Here is a 13,014-nt window from a genome sequence, read left to right on the forward strand (position 1 = left end):
TTATTTATTTTATGAAGTTTCTTTTTTTGTAATATTTTTATTACTGTTCAAATGCAGATACTGTTCTTTGTCACCGCTTTTCAAGGTCTTCATCTTTTCAGCATCATTATGACTCAGTGTCAATGATCATGTTCAGTACAATGATCTGTGACGAGAAAACAATGTTTGTAAAAATGAAACCACAAGGCTGAAGTGGATATCTTATCTAAATTATATCTTTCCCATTTCATGTTTGAGGAATAATTGACTTTCTTTGGAATGATGTCACTGTTACCCTTGTCCTGTTTTGACTGATTAATGACCCCAGCCCACCATATTTTTTTTTATTATTTTTTTTATTTCATAATGTGGTGTTATCTTTTTTTATTAAATTATATTGTGGTACTGTATATAAGATTTCTTCTGGCTGGATCTGGTTGTGACCAGAGTATGAGTGCATCATGGGGTGAATTATGACCTAAGCAGAATGGAATGCTGTGTTGACACTCCCCTTTTCAAGTCTAGACATGCAGGCAAGGTGCATCTTACCCAGATAGGATGTGCTGTTACCCAAGGCTTGGTACTGATGCAAACAATTTACGTAGGCTATGTTGATGTTCTGGACACTAAGAAATTAATGGCACTCCCCACTACCAGTTATTTCACGTTTTCAACCAAATGTTGCTATTCTGTCATTTACACTAAAATGTTAGAACTTCTGCACTATAACAGATAATTTTCAGTATATAGCAGCTTATTATTTCTCACACACTTAGGTGTAAAAATATGTAATTATTACAGATTACGATATGCTTTTATTTAAATGATTCTTACAGTAATAGACAACTGTGACATGATAGATATAATTGAATAAATTCTGCATCATTTTAACAAAGGAATGCAATAAATGATCATACATTTATCTAATTAATTGTTTGGCAAATTACAATGAATATGCTGGGGTGTCTTAACTTCATGGCTGGACAAAAACAGTGGCTCATTTATTTGATTTTATTTATGTGGCACTGATGCAGTCTTTTTCGCAGTAAATGTAAAAGTATATATATATGTGTGTGTGTGTGTGTGTGTGTGTGTGTGTGTGTGTGTGTGTGTGTGTGTGTGTGTGTGTGTGTGTGTGTCATGATAGCAAGTGACGTTCGACGTTCTACTAGGAGCTGCTCACGTCCTCGAGGCTCGTAATTATGCTTTTCCATGGCAACGCTATCAACGCCTAAACAGAGGTGGTCACGTGGTAAGTAGTAGCTCTCAGAAAACTCCCACTTCACAAGTTGTAATTACGAGTTCTAAGAGGACTTGAACGCTTTTTATGAGTTGGAATCTCGTAATTACGGGAATTCCGAAATGGAATGAATGCTCCTTGAATTACCAGTGAAACTTAATAAACGCCACGGTTTTATGTATTTTCGTTTAGTTTGCCTACTAGTACTACGCAACACCACTTTGTTTTGATTGCCATGCTTACAGCCAATCAACATTAAATAACTTCAGCCTACGCAACCGTCATTTTAACCAATGAAATTGTGAGGTTTTTCATCTCTGCCACGCAGGCACATTTCTCATCAGCCAATGAGAAGCCAGGTGAGGCGGGTGTAAGGGTGAAGGAATATCATTAGACTGTACACGCGTACCTGTGAGTATAAGCTAACACGGGAATTTATTTAGAAAACAATATTTAAAATTGAAATTATAAGTGAGTACCGGTCGTTTGTATCCGCATCAAAATAAGCGTTTTTGTTATAATTCTGGTACTACATTTAAAATTAATCTGACATGTTTTGTTAGACATTTTTCAGATTAGCTACATAGCAAGCTAGTAACGTTATATTATTAGTGGTCTGATGCTGACATCAGATCACTTTAACCGGTTGGATTGCAGATTGCTTTGTTGGTGAAGCTTATCAAATTGTTTTTGGAATTCAAAACAGCAGAGAAGATGGATTTCCAACAGCATGGATACCGAGCAAGTACGTATGAAAGGACTTTGCAAAAGATTGTTGTTCTTTGAGATACGTGGACAACAACATACTGTACTTTAAAATCAGCAAACCCTAAAGTTAATACATCACGAACAGTTTGGCACTACAGCACATTGCAGATTGTAAAGTAACTGATTAGACCTACCTAATTAAATATCTTCGCTTGATGACGTGCTGTGTGAACCCTTTGCCACATCGCATGTTAATTAGTTACTTTAATATCACAGGTCATAGCTGAAGAATGAAACTGAAAAAAAAGTGTTACGAACCTAGATTTGTTGATGGATAAACAGCAATATATTATATATCAGGATTCTCTAAACGTGATCTCTCTCTCTCTCTCTCTCTCTCTCTCTCTCTCTCTCTCAATGCAGCAAAGCCCAGAGCCAGAGCATCTCCGCCCATCGGGGGTCCACTTCTTTTTGATGACACCAGTTCGGGGCCCCCACCCATGAACAACCAGAACTACTATAGTTCGGGATATGATATGGCTGATGCATCGGCAGGAGGTCAAGATCCTGGAGCGGGCAGCCTCTTTGCTGATCCAGTGGCCAGTGCTGCCATGATGTATGGCTCATCACTTGCCAATCAAGGCAAGGATATTGTGAACAAAGAGGTGAGATGCCATGTTTAACTTAAGTTAACTTGGTATGTTATTTTATTAATCAAATGCAGTGCTGCTTTGTGTACAGCCGTTACTGGGGATACCTCTATATTTCTACCATTACTAAGCACTAACTATTGGCAAAAAATTAATTCGCATTTTCTATAAGCCCTTTGGCTGATTTTGTCAGACCAATGCAAAATCGGCCCATGTTTTTACGCAACAAACATGCTGTAAATGTGACATTTATAAAAAAAAAAACTACCTTTCTACGCTTTTTGTTTGTCCACCCGCCTCTTGAGGATTGACCACAAGTTCTCAATGGGATTAAGATCTGGGGAGTTTCCAGGCCATGGATCCAAAATTTCAACATTCTGGTCCCCGAGCCACTTAGTTATCACTTTTGCCTTATGGCACGGTGCTCCATCGTGCTGGAAAATGCATTGTTCTTCACCAAACTGTTGTTGGATTGTTGGAAGAAGTTGCTGTTGGAGGGTGTTTTGGTACCATACCATTCCTTATTCATGGCTGTGTTTTTGGGCAGAATTGTGAGTGAGCCCACTCCCTTGGATGAGAAGCAACCTCACACATGAATGGTGTCAGGATGCTTTACTGTTGGCATGACACAGGACTGATGGTAGCGCTCACCTTTTCTTCTCTGGACAAGCCTTTTTCCAGATGCCCCAAACAATCGGAAAGGGGCTTCATCGGAGAATATGACTTTGCCCCAGTCCTCAGCAGTCCATTCACTATACTTTCTGCAGAAGATCAATCTGTCCCTGATGTTTTTTTTGGAGAGAAGTGGCTTCTTTGCTGCCCTTCTTGACACCAGGCCATCTTCCAAAAGTCTTGGCCTCACTGTGCGTGCAGATGCGCTCACACCTGCCTGCTGCCATTCCTGAGCAAGCTCTGCACTGTTGGCACTCCGATCCCGCAGCTGAATCCTCTTTAGGAGACGATCCTGGCGCTTGCTGGACTTTCTTGGATGCCCTGAAGCCTTCTTTACTAGAATTGAACCTCTTTCCTTGAAGTTCTTGATGATCCTATAAATTGTTGATTTAGGTGCAATCTCAGTAGCCACAATATTCTTGCCTGTGAATCCATTTTTATGCAACGCAATGATGGCTGCACGCGTTTCTTTGCAGGTCACCATGGTTAACAATGGAAGAACAATGATTTCAAGCATCACCCTCCTTTTAATATGTCAAGTCTGCCATTCTAACCCAATCAGCCTGACATAATGATCTCCAGCCTTGTGCTCGTCAACACTCTCACCTGAGTTAACAAGACGATTACTGAAATGATCTCAGCAGGTCTTTTAATGACAGCAATGAAATGCAGTGGAAAGGTTTTTTGGGATTAAGTTAATTTTCATGGCAAAGAAGGACTATGCAATTCATCTGATCACTCTTCATAACATTCTAGAGTATATGCAAATTGCTATTATAAAAACTTAAGCAGCAACTTTTCCAATTTCCAATATTTATGTAATTCTCAAAACTTTTGGCCATGACTGTACAATTATAAAAAATGACCTCGAACACTAGCTTTCTTTATTCTTTTTCTATTCTATCTGTTTTCTTTTTATTTATTATATTATTTAAAAGCCCTTGCTACATGTACTGCGTTTAAGCTAACTGAGACTTGGTATAGCACTTATATATCATTGCTCTCTTGTTGGTTTTGGTTGCTTCCACTGTCCTCATTTGTAAGTCACTTTGGATAAAAGGGTCTACTAAATGACTAAATGTAAATTAATATAATCATTTATAGATTTGACTCATTCCTTTTCTTTCAAATGTTTTTTTTGTAAGTTTATCATTTTATAAGATTTTCATGTTTTTGTGAAAACCTGTACCTGAACTGCAAATCATGTAATTTTACGGTGTATTATTGTACAATAGACACTGCCAAACTCCACTCATACAGTGCTAATTTTATTTGTGCACCTCCTAAAATAAGAAAATCACCCTGTTAATATTGAATTAAAATTCCTTCCTTGATATTTGTGTTTTGAGTCCAATTTTTATATATATATATATATATATGAAGAGTGTCAGACCGAAGGGCTACCAGGGATTTTTAAATTTTGTAAAGCCTGAATATTTATTGTCTAATTGATTTTCTTTTTCTCTCACCTTTAATCTCTTTGGCAGATCAACCGATTCATGTCAGTAAACAAGCTGAAGTATTTCTTTGCAGTTGATACCAAATATGTTATGAAGAAACTGTTGCTTCTCATGTTCCCATACACACATCAGGTAAAATATTAACTCCCGAAGAGATAATTGAATGTTTGTTAACATTTTCTCATTTTTAATTAGAATTGCTTCTTTATTGGACATTTTTTATTATAAATATTCTTAGATATAAAATGGAAAAAGTATAGCATTAAAAGTTATTTTAAACTGTTTTAATATCTTGTCAATTTATTATGAATAAATTGTCACCCTTGTCTTCCATCACCCAGGTGCATTCAGAAAGCCTAATTTATTGTCAAATTAAAAGGTGTATCTTGCACTTCTTTGAACAGGTTCAATATAAACTTTTTTTTTTTAATGTATACTATAATATCATCAGGACTGGGAAGTACGTTACCACAGAGACACTCCTCTCATACCACGCCATGATGTCAATGCTCCAGATCTCTACATACCCAGTAATTCATTTTTATTATTTATTCTGAGCAACCCGATAAATCGTTGTGCTGTACTTATAACATTAAATATTAAAAATCTTTCAAGTAGTTTTAGAGAGTTTTCAAACCAACATTAAGTAATCATTATGTGAATGCAAACTCAAGCTCAATTTTTATGCCCTTTTTGTTGCCACAACTGCCACTGTAGTGGACTTTTCCATAAACTCTCTTCTCCTACAGCAAGTGTTTTCTTTCAGGTTAGCCATGTCACATTTCAGGTCATGGCAGAGCGTCCGTTGAAGAGAATCTTGCTGAGCAAGTTAAATTTTATAAACATGTTTATAACTAGGTACCTGAAAAATAACTCATCCTAATGGTACAGATATTTGAAGGACACTCTATTTGATCCCTTGAGGACCAGAATTTAATGCAAGAATGCACATTAAGTATAAGCAACAGTTCTATGCTTACGATGCGTTTGCCATGTAGTAAAATCAGAAACCATGTATCTGTGAATTTATAGAGATGTTGCATTGTTTGCACTTGATCATCAAACTTTTCTTTTGTTTTCATCTAGCAATGGCTTTCATCACCTACATTTTACTGGCTGGTGTGGCTTTAGGAATCCAGAAACGGTGAGTTATAGTGGGTTTTACTGGAGAAATGCACTGATATGGACATGCTTGGACATCCTGAGGGATTCATATAAAAATACATTTAATAAATAATCTATTAGTTAACTAGCCTATCGTTCAACAACCCTGATGTGACCCTACTAAATGGAATTCATAACAGTACCTTCAGCACTGCCACGTTCAAGTAATCTTTTTGACAATTTTGAAAATGAGACATGTTATATGATTAATCATTTTTATGTTTTCTCTACACGTTCAGGTTCAGTCCAGAGGTTCTGGGTTTGTGTGCAAGCACAGCTCTGGTTTGGATCCTCATTGAAGTTCTTGTCATGTTGCTCAGTCTTTACTTGCTCACAGTTCACACAGACCTCTCAACATTTGACCTTGTTGCTTACAGTGGATACAAATATGTGGGGTATGTTTCGATTGGATGTTCTAATGTATTTTACACACCTGTGAAAGATTTGTAAGTGAATCGTGTGTTTTATATTGCATTAAAGAGTTTTTGTTTTGTTTTTTTCCTCAGGATGATTTTCACAGTGTTGTGTGGACTGGTCTTTGGCACTGATGGTTACTTCGTTGCTCTTGCTTGGTCTTCTTGTGCCCTCATGTTTTTTATTGTGAGTTTCGTAAGTTTTGTACGTTTCCAAGTTTTTTTTCAATACATTTCTCCAATTAATTTCTTAAAAAACATTTTTTCAGGTTCGTTCTCTAAAAATGAAGATCCTGTCTTCATTCTCAGCAGACTCCATGGGTGTAAGAGCAAGTGCCAAACCACAAATTCGCATGTACATAACCCTGGTATCAGCTGTCTTTCAGCCAATCATCATTTACTGGCTCACTGTTCATTTGGTCAGATGACCGACAGTATTTAAATTATGAAGGAACTTTAAAATGACAATGCTGGACTGGGATGGTTTCATTTTTGGCATTGTTTGAGACAACAGTGGATTACCATGATTGTGTTTTTATCCACAAAGGATTTATGTGGTCTGATCTTCAACATTGGCTCCATCAGCATTGTCTTCTGCACATTAGTCCTTGAAAATATAATTTAATATTTTTACAGAACTGTGTTTTTCTGTTGTTGAAAATGGGAAAATAACAGTTTGACTGCTCTTGTGTCTTCTCCATGCTGCTTTAGTGTCACAAAATCCAGACTTAATTTTAAGAGGCATGCTGATTTATCTGCCCTGTGCTGTGATTCTTGTGTGATGTGCAATTGGTGAACACATGATCAACTCAAGTGTCCTTCTTTTTTGTGCATGAACAGCTGTGTTTTCTTCTTTACAGCAAAATAAATCCCATAAATTAGACTTTTAAGGTGTGTAAAAATGTTCTCATCTTGTCAATTAAAATATCTGATAGAGAGCCTACAAGCAAAGAAGTGATCGATTAGGCGCAATAGACGTGTGTTATGACGTTATATGAGTTCAGGTGATGTAAACACTGGGGCAAAACCCTGCAAGCGTGTATAAGAAGCTTTTACACCAAATATGAGTACCAGCCGCCAACATTAAGGCCTAAAATAAAATTTCCACCAGCCTTCGCTGAGTGTCTCTTTAAAGACGCGTGCCGGCTGCAAAGCGTCCTTCTGGTTTCCAAGGAAACGGGAAAGAAAAGAACGCAGACAGAACGGAAAAGTGCGAGACATAACCGTTTCTTTTTCAGAACACTGAGAAACTTTAAAACTTACAACAGAACCGACTCGGAAATTGGATGCTTTAAATTCATCTCTACTTATTTAGGTGAGTTTTTCGTTCTTCTTTTGCTCCTTTGTCTTGACATAAAGGCTTCACGCGAGCATGAACGCTTGGGCAATTATTCTTAACGTAACTTAAGTCTTGAGCCATTTTCTGAGGTGTATAGACCATGTGGCTTGGCCTTCTGTGTCTGTCGTGATAGAATAATTGATTTTTATTATATATATATATATATATATATATATATATATATATATATATACGTACTTACTTACTCATTTATTTATTTTAATTCTCTAAAAAGTTTGTTTAGCGCCACTTGAAAGGTGTGTTATTTCTCGGTTGATTACCTTGCTCAATCATTTACTCGCTTGTGCAGGCAGTATTGAATAAATAAATGACCCTTCTATGGAATGTTACTGACTTTTATAGCCTCCTTCCTGGGTTTAAGTACTATTTGTTTATTTATGAAAACGGCTTCTCTGTGTGCTTATTATTATTATTTTTTATCATTTTATAGGACATGTTTGAATGTGTGTACATATGCACAATGCATTAATATTACTCTTTGTTTCTGCAGTTCAACGGGTGAATGTGTGGATCCGGCATCTTGCTGCTGGGAGACAGATGGAGAAATACACACAAGCACTGCCACCCCATTCTCCTCTACATTCCCCCCAAAGTGATTCAGAAGCTCTGTCCCGATCCCCCTCTCGTCCACAGCCTGCCGCTGTTCAGCTTGTGTCCCTCCCTTCCACCCTATCCACCCCAGCCTCCTGTCTAAACTCAGCCCCTCGGGTGTCTGGAGGGTCACACTGCCTCAGACCCTCCACAGTATCTGACCAGGATGACCTGACCTGCCTCAGCTGGCTGCATCAAAGAGGGAACCTGTTACCCCTGCAGCCACTGCCCAAAATCACCACACTGCCCCAGACATTAGACTTGATTCCTGTCCAACAGCTGCTTTCCTCCCCTGCCAAGCCCCCATACTCTTTCAGCAGTCTCATCTTTATGGCAATAGAAGATTCTCCCGAGAAGAGGCTCCCTGTGAAAAGTATTTATCAGTGGATTGTCGACAACTTCCCCTATTATAAAGAGGCTCCCGGTGGATGGAGGAATTCCGTCCGACACAACCTTTCCTTGAGCAAGAGCTTCCAACGAATACATAGAGACAAGAGTCAAGTGCGTCAGACTTCCAGTCAGAACTTTCTGATCTCTTAGTCTATATTGATTAGTTGTTTGATGAAATATACCTGCTTTGTTTTGCAGTCTGTCGGAAAGGGCTCATTATGGCGTGTTTGTCCTGAACATCGGCCAGCTCTTCTGGAAGTTCTCAGAAAAACACATTATTGTCATCGTACCAACAGTAGCTTGCTGAACAAGCGTGTTTTGTGAGTCTTATTTGCTTTCTTATGACACACCACATTCTTAAGGCTTAATATTGAATTATCTGATGTATCATGCACAACGTCAGAGGAACAAATTACTCTTTCATTGTGATACTGACACATGCATATCTGACCTCTGAACAGGTTGGAGGCGACTGATGATGGGCAGAACACCTTGGGTGAGAGCTTTTTTTTTTTTTTTTTTTCCTCTCTCTCCTGGTCTCATCTCATCATACCAACAAACAATCAATTACACATAAAACACAACAGACTAAAACACCTGGAATACTAGAAATCCTGTACATTTATAAATAAATACTAAATCTAGCAGCATGAAACAGACATGTTAATCCATGTTTAAATTTATGCATTTAGTAGATTTATGCATATAGTAGACGCTTTTATCCAAATCGACTTACATGGCATTCAGGCTAACAATTTTTCCTAATGTTTAAAAAAAAAACATTGTTGAAGTATATACACTACTATTCAAAAGTAGTTTATGCTCATCAAAGGTAAGTTTATTTGATTAAATGTACAGACAAAACAGTAATGTTGTGAAATTTTATTACAGCTTAATAGAACTATTTTCCATTTTAATATATATAAAAAAAATCATTTATTCCTGTGATGCAAAGCTGAGTTTTCAGATTAATTACTCTAGTCTTCAGTGTCACATGATCCTTCAGAAATCATTCTAATATGCAGATTTGCTGCTTAAGAAACATTATCAATGTTGAAAATAGTTGTTCTGGTGTGATGCATTTTATTAGGATTCTTTGATGAGGAGAAAGTTTATCATTTTATTGTCATATCATTTATCATATCATTATAAATGTCTTTAACGTCACCTTTAATCAATTTGTGTCCTTGGTGAATGACAGTATTAATTCATAAAGACCACAATCTTTTAAATGATAGTGTGTGATATGGTGCTTCTCTTGCATGCACTTTTTTGTTTGCTATCCTTTATCTACTGTTTCCAGACACTGTATGTTTGGGATCTGTTGTCTTAGTAACAGTCAAACATTACTCTAGCAACCTATAGCCACGTTGAAAAGAATGGCCAGGCTGTTTTACTACAGGGTCACTTAAGTAAAGAAGTCTCACATAACAGATGGTTTTCTCTCTTGATTTGCAAAGATTTATCACCATACAGTATTAACTAATTAGTAATAATACAGTAGTACAGAAACTGGGAATTGTTAGTGTTTCTGTGAATGAAAGAAAATGTGCAGCTATGAGTTACAAACAGAAGAGTGTCCCAGAGAGTGACAAACAAAATTCAGACTCGTTCTTACACTTAGGTTATGGTACACTCCTCTAAATTCCATCACATTAACTGTACTTTTTCACTGTACTTCAGATCTAGATTTTCTGTCTTCAAACCTACCGTGCTCTTTGACACCAGATCACGAGGAGCTGGTCCCCATGGAGTCTTTGGAACTGACAGAGGTTGCCGGCGAGGATTTGGAGAAAGATCCATTGGCAGACAGTGGTTACATTGAGTTACACTATTACCAGTATCAGCAGTATCAGTACCTGGTTCTTCCAGGAGACAGTGAGCTGGACCTGGAGTCGGTTGAGATACTGCAGCTTGATGCAGAGGCTCAGGAGGCTGCCGGATCACTGCTTGACCTCGCGGGAGGCAATCACTGACAGCTTGCCTGTGTGCTGTGTACAAGCAAGGAGGGTTAATAGGGAGATGGGGCCACTGTGAGAACTCTAGGCTTGATGTACTATTGGCACTTTATAACTGCCTGAACTTTACTTACTTTCATGAAAGGTGCAACATAAGCAATTCCAAATAATCTAGTGATTTGAAAAGACATTTGCAGGGACTGACAACAGCACTGTGAGGGTATCCTTGGTATTAGTTTATAATAGGTAATAAAGTATCTGCAGAATGCTTTCATAAAGAACAAAATATTTATTGTTTATTGACATGGTTGAAATCTAATATTTAATGCACGTCCATACCATTTTTAAGTCCCTTCCATTAAGATTACTCTTAAGATTTGTTGTGTTTTTACTTTCAGATCAGAGGGATAAAGTTCTGATGTGATTTTTATTTTAGGTTTACAATATGAAATTATGAACATGTTCAAGTATTACTGATATAAACTGCCAGCTGTTAAATTGGGAAGATAGAAAGATTAATATCTAATCCTGATTTCTTGTTGATTATTGTCATGCTACAGCATTATGTAGCTATTAGTTTTCTGAGTAGTAAGATGCATGTCATATTTGATGTTATATTTGCTTTATTGATGTTTATTTTATTTTTTTAGTTTAGTATGTTTTAACCGGTTGATGCTAAATAACATTCTGACCCCATCCTCTTAATGTGTAACTCATGTAGCAATAAAGTACTAAAATGTTATAATGAAATAATTGACTGATTTAACCTGTGAGATCACATATTTTTAACCTTTAATAATTAGCAAGCACTTAGTAGATTGCAGATTTAACTAGAAGACATTGGGGAATGGAACTGTAAACTTATTAATGTCCAGTGTTGGGGAGTAACTAGTTACATGTAACGGCGTTACGTAATTTAATTACAAAATAAATGTAACAGTATTACAGTTACTAAGAAAAAATGAGTAATTAAATTACAGTTACTTATGAAAATTGTAACGATTACAAAGAGGATTACATTTTGAATATTTACACACATCCACATACAGCTTATACTTTCCCAAATTGCACTAAGACATATGGCCCATAATCTCCGAGACGCGGAAAACACATTCGTAGAATCGAGTCATAAAAATGGAATTCAGCCTATAACGCGGACGCAATATGCCACATTTTGGACGAATAAATCAAAAGTAGGTCAGTACACTTGAATCAAAACCCGATATAGACTGATGTCTGTGAATATTAAGCCGCAAAAAGACTGAATATGAATCCTGCACGTTCTGCGTGTCTGTGGAAATCAGGCGCTGACTGGACATCGGGAGAACCGGGACTATTCCCGGTGGCCTGGCAGACGATTTGGCCTTCTACTTTAATATTGTTATTGTATAATTGCAGGCCGAATATACTAAAGCGATTATTTCTGAATCCGCCATTCGATAATTAAATTTCTAATAAATCATGAATCGGTTAGTCGTGACTGGCAATGGTTGGGCTCGCGCCTCGCGCGCTCTCCGCGCCTCCGCCGAACGGTTTGGATCAGACTCCGAGTAATCAATGCGAGAGAGAGACCGGAGTGAACTGTGTAAGCGCACAGCTGGAGCAGAGAAGCGACACTTCTGTTCAGGGTTTCAGGTGCAGGTCAGTTTCATCTGTAAAGATGCTAATGTAGTTTTGTCTTTGTTTACTTAGTCAAGCAGCAGCACATTGCTCGCAATCACTCAAAATACTGTATAAACAACGTCATTATTATCTTTTGTAATGTTACAGTAGTAAGTTAGCAGACAAATCATCATATTTTATCATAGGTTTAGGGGGAGCTAGTGGATACAAAAACACAACCCTTAGGAAAATTAATATAGCCTATTGTATGGCACTAACCGTGGTTTAACTATGGAATTTGTAGTAAAAATAAATACAAGTGGTAATTCATTTGCCAAAAAAACAAAATTGCACTTACAAAACATGGTAAAAGTCAAATAAAAATCTTCAGTATTAAAGTCATGAGAGAGATGGTTGGATAATGGAAGTGAATGTGCAGTTCAGGAGAGAACTCTTAATTACGTTGCAAGTCCCCCAACCTAAGGATTCAAATCTTTTTGATGTCAGGTCCAAAAAAAAAAATAGGGTTGTCCATGTTTCAGAATGGGTTGTGGGTGTATGAGTGTGAGATTTCCCAGCCTATTTTTTTCCCAGTCCGCCCCTCATGGAAATTAATCTCTAGAACAGTCACTTCATGAGCATTTTTTACTTATTTTGAGAAACTATCATCATATCATATACAAAGAGACAGCAGTGTTTCAAAAAGACACCAATGTTTCAGGAGTTTAGTACACAAAATAGGACACATGCTTATTAGATAACCGTATTTGAGTTGATGTATATGCTTTTATTTTTTTATTAACTATTTTTCCCCAAACCATTGTTAG

At 37.3% G+C, this 13,014-nt stretch overlaps 2 protein-coding genes across 4 annotated transcripts; both read left to right on the plus strand.

The window, feature by feature from the left end:
• The first annotated feature begins 1,525 nt into the window (after window positions 1-1,525).
• On the plus strand, window positions 1,526-7,176 carry LOC132113571 (protein YIF1A-like). Of its 3 annotated transcripts, none has more exons than XM_059521403.1 (9): window positions 1,526-1,630; window positions 1,926-1,964; window positions 2,351-2,592; window positions 4,737-4,841; window positions 5,161-5,239; window positions 5,796-5,853; window positions 6,113-6,268; window positions 6,380-6,473; window positions 6,556-7,176. In XM_059521403.1, exons 2-9 carry the CDS (start codon window positions 1,934-1,936, stop codon window positions 6,712-6,714), a joined length of 924 nt encoding a protein of 307 aa, XP_059377386.1. In that variant the 5' UTR covers window positions 1,526-1,630; window positions 1,926-1,933; the 3' UTR covers window positions 6,715-7,176. The 3 variants fall into 3 exon arrangements, with proteins under 3 accessions (XP_059377386.1, XP_059377388.1, XP_059377387.1); XM_059521405.1 differs by having other exon boundaries at window positions 1,554-1,630; window positions 1,929-1,964; XM_059521404.1 differs by lacking the exon at window positions 1,526-1,630 and adding an exon at window positions 1,662-1,745.
• Window positions 7,177-7,848: 672 nt separating this feature from the next.
• On the plus strand, window positions 7,849-11,187 carry LOC132113574 (forkhead box protein N2-like). Its single transcript, XM_059521406.1, has 4 exons — window positions 7,849-8,738; window positions 8,826-8,947; window positions 9,089-9,139; window positions 10,306-11,187. The coding sequence occupies exons 1-4, from the start codon at window positions 8,088-8,090 to the stop codon at window positions 10,601-10,603; spliced, it is 1,122 nt and encodes a 373-aa protein (XP_059377389.1). The 5' UTR covers window positions 7,849-8,087; the 3' UTR covers window positions 10,604-11,187.
• Window positions 11,188-13,014: the final 1,827 nt, after the last annotated feature.

The sequence above is a fragment of the Carassius carassius genome, chromosome 33 (assembly GCF_963082965.1).
Source record: "Carassius carassius chromosome 33, fCarCar2.1, whole genome shotgun sequence".
Lineage (NCBI taxonomy): Eukaryota > Metazoa > Chordata > Actinopteri > Cypriniformes > Cyprinidae > Carassius > Carassius carassius.